Genomic DNA, 7,890 nt, shown 5'->3' with positions numbered 1-7,890 from the left:
CGAGGTCCGGTTCGGGGAGGTCCAGCAAAAGTGTTCCCCTTTATATTCTAAAATTTATGTGTATTTCTTTGGTGAAATTAACCTCTAAATTAAATAACATATTTTCATTATATTATGCCTTTCTTGTTGAGTAATATAAATGTTGTATATGAATGTTAACGTAAAATACTTAATACAGTGTTGCCGGGGTCGGATACAAAATTTATGGTTTAGTAGGTCATTGTGTAATAAGCAGATAATTATTGATAAGGTTGTAAAATTAATAGTAATTATCCTTTTGGTTTCTTTGAGCTTAATATTTTGTGGTGTTCTTGTAAGGATGGCACAGTCAAAGGAGACGCATGTAAAGTTTAGATTTTCGGATTCTTCAAGTTCTAGTGGGGATGAATTTCTTGGATATTCTTATGAATTTAGTAATCCTATGTTTGATCATTTAAGGCCTTCAGCCCATATTCAAGTGAATCCTCACGAACCTTTTCTAGGTGGTCAAAGTAGACCATTTCAGGATCAAAGTTATAACGTGGATCCACAAAGTAATGTGGGACACAGTACACGGTTTGCGAATTCCTCGCCTAATTTAAGAGAAGGAGGGAGTCAGAGCTTTCAAAATAAATATAGAGACCGACCATTTAATATGGCAGCTTCATTAAATTTAAATTTTGAGAAATTTGCTTCGGAAGGAATCTATAAATCTTTGTTGCATGATATTAATAGTCTACCTATAATAGATGGTACCAATACTGAGTCTACATTTCAGTTTTTATTAAAACTTGATAGTATTGTCAGAGGTAAGGGTTTGCCTTTAGATCTTGTGTTGGTAGCTTGTCTTTCTCGTACAAAAGGAGAAATGCAAGAAGTTATACAATCGTTTATTGGGGACGCTTCCCCTTGGCAAACAGTTTGTAGACATTTAGTGGTGCGATTTATTTCCACTATTGGTAGAACACAATTCATGCGACTATTTTTCTACGTTCCCATGCGGGAGGAGCAATAATTATATGAGTTCGTAGATAATAAATTATCGATTATTCACGTACTTGATATGTCCTTTGATGAAGCCACCATTTGTAGTTTAATTACTAATATGGTAACGCCTTCTGCCCATCAATTTCTAGCTGAAAGAGGTATGCCTATCGATTTAAATCAATTGTATTTAGCTGCAGAACACTATGACGCCTTGCATAGATATAGGAAAGATTATTATCGATTACGTAATCAAGGTAGTAGCGTACGGGACTTGGTACCACCCCGTAAATCATCTTCCTTTATCGGAGCGAAGAATACAAAACAGCAAGTAGTGTTGCAATCTCGTGAACCAAGAAATTTACATAAAACTTTAGTTTCTCCAGCTATGTATTCTTTACCAACTAACTATAATAATCTTGATAAGGCGGAATTTTCTCATAACCATAATTTAGAATCTCAGTACTTAACTCAAAATAACTCAGATGTAAATCAGAATGATAGTGAATTGAAAAAACTATTGGCGATTTCTGTTTATATTGCGGGTAGGCGTTTTAAGTGCTTAATTGATACTGGGAGTACGAACTCTTATTTGGCTCGACATCTTTATGATGAACTTAGAAAAAAATGTAAAATAAAAGCAGAAAAGGTGAACGTTCAGACTATCGGCTTAGGAAATGTACAAGTTAAAGTGGATATGAGAGTAAGACTATATTTTAAAATTGGAAGACATCAGTTTAGTGAAATTTTTTTCATTGTGGACTCTAATGAGTTTGATCTTCTGCTTGGAAATGACTTTCATACAAAATACAACGCCATAATAGACATTGCTTGTAATTTATATAATATAAAAGCTCGGAAGTTAGTGGTTCCTATGATCCGAGCTGATGAACTTTTGTGTGTCCAGACTTCTCTCGCTTCTGCATATACTTCTAGGAATGGGGTGAGTGGAAAGCAGCCGCCATGCGACCTTGGTTGTCCGAAAGCTACACCTCAACCTAGATCTTTTGGTAATTCTCATCAGATTTTGACTCCATCGACATCAGTAACCAGAGACAGCGGAGTTAATACCACGTTTGACCCAGGAGTGGAATTCGTTTTTGATCAGTCCATATTGCATCCACCGGAGACTAAACCGGAGGAATCTCAAGGTAATTATACGGTTCCTGATCAATTATTACTATGTGATTCTAATTTACAGGAATATGTTAATAACTTGTTAACTTCATATTCTGATGTTATTGGAAACAAAATTGGTAGAGTAAAAAATTTCACTTACAAAATTGAACTTGCCGATAAAACTCCCATTCGATTGCAACCTTATCAGCTTCCAACGCATAAGCAAAAGGAATTAGATTCTTTTATTGCCCAGCTTTTAAAAGACGATATTATAGAGGAAGTAGATTATTCTCCCTACACATCACCCTGCTTTCTAGTAACAAATTCAGACGGAAGCAGGCGGCTTGTAATTTCATACGGAGAGGTGAACAAAAAGGTGATGGTAAACAGCTATCCTTCTCCTAACATGGAGAATGTAATATCTAGTATTTCGGACAATAATATCTTTTCAAAACTTGATTGTAAATCCTGTTTTCATCAAATTCCTCTGTCTGAAGAGAGTAGAAATATTACTGCTTTTGTGACAAAAAATAAAATCTATCGATATAAATCGGTACCAATGGGATTAGTGTTATCACCTTTTGTTTTAAGTAATTTGATGTCAAAAGTCTTTGAAGGGTTAATTGGTAAGAATTTAGAGATATATTTTGATGACATAATTTTATTTAGCAAAGATATTGAGAGTCATAAAGCTCTATTAGAGGAGGTATTATCTCGACTAAGAAATTGGGGAATTACTATATCAGAAAAGAAGTCCTGTCTATTTCAAACTAGTATTAAATATTTAGGGTTTCGTTTTGAAAATGGCAACATGTCAATAGACCCTGAGAGAATTAAAGCTATCCAGGAGATACCAAAACCAAAGAACAGAAAAGGAGTGAACAGAATATGTTCATTTTTCTCGTTCTATTCAAAATTTATTTATGGGTATTCAGAGTTAATTGCTCCCCTTCAAGAATTAAGATCTGTAAAAAAGCCTTTTAAATGGACTAAAGTTCATGATGAAGCCCTACAAAAATTAAAAGATGCCTTTTGTAGTCAGGTCATTTTGAAAGTCCCAGATATGAATTCCAACTTCGTAATACATTGTGATAGCTCTTTGCGTCATTTTTCTGGGGTTCTCAGCCAATACGATTCGGAAGGGAATCTTAGACCTGTATCTATGTTTAGTCGGGCAATTCCACAATCTGATTGGAGTAAAAATATATACGAATTAGAACTTAAGGCTCTTTCTTTATCTTTGGAAAAATTTGAGTATTACTTGGCAAATCCCTTTGTAGTATATACTGATAATAAGAGTTTAACTTGGTTACTTAATAACCATAAAAAGACAAAGGAGATATGGAACAATGTTAGAGAAAATCTCGAGGTTCAAATTTCGTATAGTCCATGTAAGATCAAAAATAAATAGTATAGCCGATTTCCTTTCAAGGGTTGGAAACCATCTAGAATTCTATACAAAAGACGATAATACAATGGAAGTCGTAAAAGATCATAATAAAACAGTAAACTTGTCTTTCATTAATTTTTGGCAAAATCCTGTGTTTAATGTGCCTCTTACAGATCACCAGAGGAAGGATCCTGAATTAAGAGAGATTATCAATAGGTTAGAGCAAAAGGAAGAAGTTCCTCCGTATGTATTAAGAAATAAGATCTTGTTTAAAAAGACAAAAGGTAAAGGGAATAATGGATTTAGAATTGTAATACCTAATTCTTTAATTCAGTCGATTATTGAGTATTCTCATTGTCCAATAATTCATGGTGGGCATATGGGATATCGAAAAACCATTGCTAAGGTCGCTGAAAAGTATACCTGGCCTACTTTATATTCTGACATTAAGAATTTTATACAATCTTGTCATTTGTGCCAAACCTGTAAAGATTCCAATCGAAAACCTATGGGTCAATATTTTACAAAAAAGGTAATGCACCCAAATTATACTTGGTTTATTGATATTATGGGGAAATTGCCTAGTAGTTCTGGATTTGAATATATTTTAATAGTCACTAACGCCTATAGTCGCTTTGTCTTTTTAGAACCTTTAAGACGACTAACCTCAAAAATCATCTGCAATAAGTTACAGGAATTATTTCTTCGATACGGCTTTCCTGGTAAAGTCCTAAGTGATGGCGCTTCTTATTTCGTGAGTGATTACTTCTTGAAATTCTTGTATAGCTATGGTATACAGAGTGTAAAATTCTCCCCATATAACCCACAATCGAACAGAGCCGAACGCACGGTGAGATCGGTTAAAAATTTAATTCGTATTTATGTTGATAAGTCTCAACAGAATTGGGCCCAATTACTATCTAAAATTGCTTTTACTATTAACATAAGTATGAATGAAACTACTGGGACTAGTCCATGTGAACTTTATATGGGACGAAAATTTTACCATCCATTAGATGTTAAATGGTTGATGGATTTAGATCTTTTAGACGATGACCAGGATAAAGAGCAAAAATTAGTTAATATAAATAATAATATTGAACGCGCTTGGAAACATAGTGCGAAAGTTTATACTCAAAAACATAGTCCTGTTAATTTAAATATTGATGATTTAGTATTGGTTAAAAGGTTCATGAAAATTTCAGCAGAGAAACATTTCAATCCAAAAATCGCCCCTCAGTGGGAAGGCCCATACCGCCTTATTTCTAAACCTACACCAAATACAGTTTGGCTAGAAAATATTGAAAGACCATATGTTTATATAAAACGCCATGTACGTTTTTGTAAGAAATATTTTCCACCAAGACAAGTTAATCAATCTAACCCATAAGGTAACACAGAAAAAAATGATGATTTGATGTGAGAATTGAGGTTAACTAAATTATTAATATTGTACTTATATATATATTTATATATTTTAGGATGTTTGTTCGAACAAATTTTGTGTGTTGTATGTATTTTTTTTATTCCTGCAGGAATGCCTCGTCCGAGAAAGTGAGAGGTCAACCCTTTTCATTTTGTAAATACCTCATCATCATCCTTTGTGTATGTTGTGTAAGGAATTGGAAAAATTACTGTAGAAGTTTGTAAAAAAGGCGTTAGCATTTGAATATTTATGGAAGATTTGGTAATGTATTGAAATTATTTTATTATTCAACTTGGGATTTGTTATGGTTAGGAATTTTTTTTTGACCGACCCTCGGATATTATGTAACCCACCCAAGTTTCATAATAAAATGAAATTTTGTAAAAGGAAAATTTTGTGAGATGAAACTCCAGTTTACTGTTAAGTCGGTTATTTCTCTTGGAGTTGGAAGCACTGCTTAACCTTCGGTTAGATTGCGTGAGTCGTCGATCGGGATGACGTCACGTTGCAGCCGAGGTTCTGGCTTGAAGACTGAAGCGCTTCGCAGTGTATAAAATGAGGTAAGAGTGATAGGTCCTCTGAATGAATTAATGGGTCTTTAAATTAATATTCTTTCCGTATAATCGTATAGTTTAGTTAACTTCTTTTGAAATCTATAACAATTCCTGACTATGGTTATTATTTAGAAACATTATAATTATTCAATATATTTTGGAAGCACATATTTCTAAAAATATTGCGAAAGGAAAAGTAAGAAAGGAAAAAAAATGTTAATTGAATAGTTCATGTTACTGGTTTTGTGTAGGCAGATTATGCCTTGAGTTAAAACATGTTGATTCTTGTTTTTCCTTGTTAAAACAAAAGTAAAGTCGCTGGTCAGGAAGTTTAATATATTGAAATTACGGAAAATATTAAGGCTAGTGGAGACTTCAAATGAATGATTTATGTCTTAGGTCCGCTTTGAAAAAGGAAAGAAAAAAAAAGAAAGGATTTTATAGAATTACAGTTGAGCTATTGCTCGTAATTCATACATTTTGACCCATATTTAAGAAATCATTTCCTCCCACATTTTCATTCCAAAGAAAGCCACTTTGCAGTAACTTCGAGTTCCATACATTTTTGATTATATTGTTATATAGGTTTCTAAATTCTATATTTTGGATTTACGATTGGTTATAATAATACTTCAGAAAATTTTGTTACTTGAAAAAAAAAATCCTTTTGGGAAAAATGTTACTTGCTAACGGCGATTTCGATTAATGATATTATTACTTGTTAAAATTGTTGAATGTTTTCTATATTACTATTTATATAACACGTTTCGGATTTGTTATAATAAAAATTTTCCATTTTGTTAGAAAACTTTTTTTACATTTACAAGTAGTTCTAGAAGTTTTCCTGATTATCTTAATAGTGATATTTTTTTTGCATACAGTATAAGCCTTTTCCAGTATTGAACCTCACTCTTCACGTCGTCATTATTCTCAGCCGTGGGGGAGTGGAATTCTCCTTTCTCTCTCCTTTTAAAATTCTTGTATTCTAAAGGGGGAAGTGGGGTGACGTCCGTTCTCGCAGGACTGTGGGTAGTGGGGGCTATTTAAAGATTATATGTGTATCGTTCATCCGTTACAGAGCACAATATTCGCTCCGGGGCTGGTGGCATTCATTGATGCTCAGCTATTGAAAGTGACTCAGTGGTAGAGTGCTTACCTCTGGTGCGCGAAGTCCTTGGTTCGATCCCCGATCAAGTAACTTTATAGTGCACAACATCGTGTCCATGGGTTTTCTCGGGGTACTCCGGTTTCCTCTCATATCATCCGTATCCCTTAGCCGAAAGAGCATAATTGTTTAACGTTAAACTGAATGATAAATTTTATTGTAAGTTATGCAACCCGGCATATCATAAGAGTTATGTTGGTTGCCTATCATGCGCATCAAGTTCCTGAAGGTTATATCTTTTCATGTGTGTTGTAAAGTCGCCTAAGTTCAAATTGGCAGCCAAGAAAAAATAACATAAACCAAGAAACGGATACAAACTCATATTTGTTTTGGTACAGAATGTCAGTTATATCTCGTTCACTTTGCGGGAAACACTTTATTGTTAGCTTCAGATATTCTATTAGAACTTAACAAAATTAAAGTCATAAACGGCCACCTTAGGTGTGGTGTTAGTTTAACGGTAGTAAAAATACGTTATTTATATCGTGTCAATATATTTGAAATAAGGAAACTTCGGTATAGCAATTAATATTCTATGTAGATAGATAAATAAAAAAAGCTGAAATTTTAATTTCTGCATAAATTCTAAATGATAATTTTAGGTTCCATTAGGTCTTAACTACTGCATATTCAGAACAGTTATTGCTAAGACTATTAAGTTTTCACTAAGACATTATTGTCGTAAAACATTAGCTTAATAGCTCTACAAACAATTGGTTCGAACTAGAAAACCGATGGCGTTCACCAGAGATGTAGTAGGTCAATGGGTCGTGGGTCAAGTTGGTCAAGTGAATCAAGTGGATCAAGATATGTGAGTGGGTCGTGGGTCAACAGGACGTGACCCACTGCGACCCACCACCCACTGTGACCCACCGAGACCCGCTTTGGCCTACCGACTCGCTACTACAAGCCGATCTACTCTGCTCAGTGCATTGCAGATAGCATCTTCTGAACATTCATAAATTTGTCTACGTCTTACTTTCATGACCTCCATTTTCTTTCTTTTTCATTAGTTTCTATTTACTTACCTGAGATGAGTGTATCTAAGCGAAAAAAAAAAACTTCAGACACTTTTGGATATTGATATTTGTAATCGTAATAATAGCATTAGAATTTACTACTTGCAAGGGCATCGATCCTGGGAGGCCGAGAGGGCCCAGGCCCCCCAAATATCATGTGGGCCCCCCTATTGTATTTATGAATACACAATATTTGGCATAATTTGAGTGTAATTGTCTTAAAATGTTAATATATATTGGGCCCCCCAAATTTA

At 34.2% G+C, this 7,890-nt stretch overlaps 1 protein-coding gene across 1 annotated transcript; it reads left to right on the top strand.

The window, feature by feature from the left end:
* The first annotated feature begins 1,126 nt into the window (after positions 1-1,126).
* LOC145682280 (uncharacterized) lies at positions 1,127-6,306 on the top strand. Its single transcript, XM_081753858.1, has 2 exons — positions 1,127-2,114; positions 5,008-6,306. The coding sequence occupies exons 1-2, from the start codon at positions 1,127-1,129 to the stop codon at positions 5,028-5,030; spliced, it is 1,011 nt and encodes a 336-aa protein (XP_081609984.1). The 3' UTR covers positions 5,031-6,306.
* The last annotated feature ends 1,584 nt before the right edge of the window (positions 6,307-7,890 follow it).

The sequence above is a fragment of the Thermobia domestica genome, chromosome 3 (genome assembly GCF_964235325.1).
Source record: "Thermobia domestica chromosome 3, izTheDome1.hap1.1, whole genome shotgun sequence".
Taxonomy (NCBI): Eukaryota; Metazoa; Arthropoda; class Insecta; order Zygentoma; family Lepismatidae; genus Thermobia; species Thermobia domestica.
This window is presented reverse-complemented; position numbering and strand designations above follow the sequence as displayed.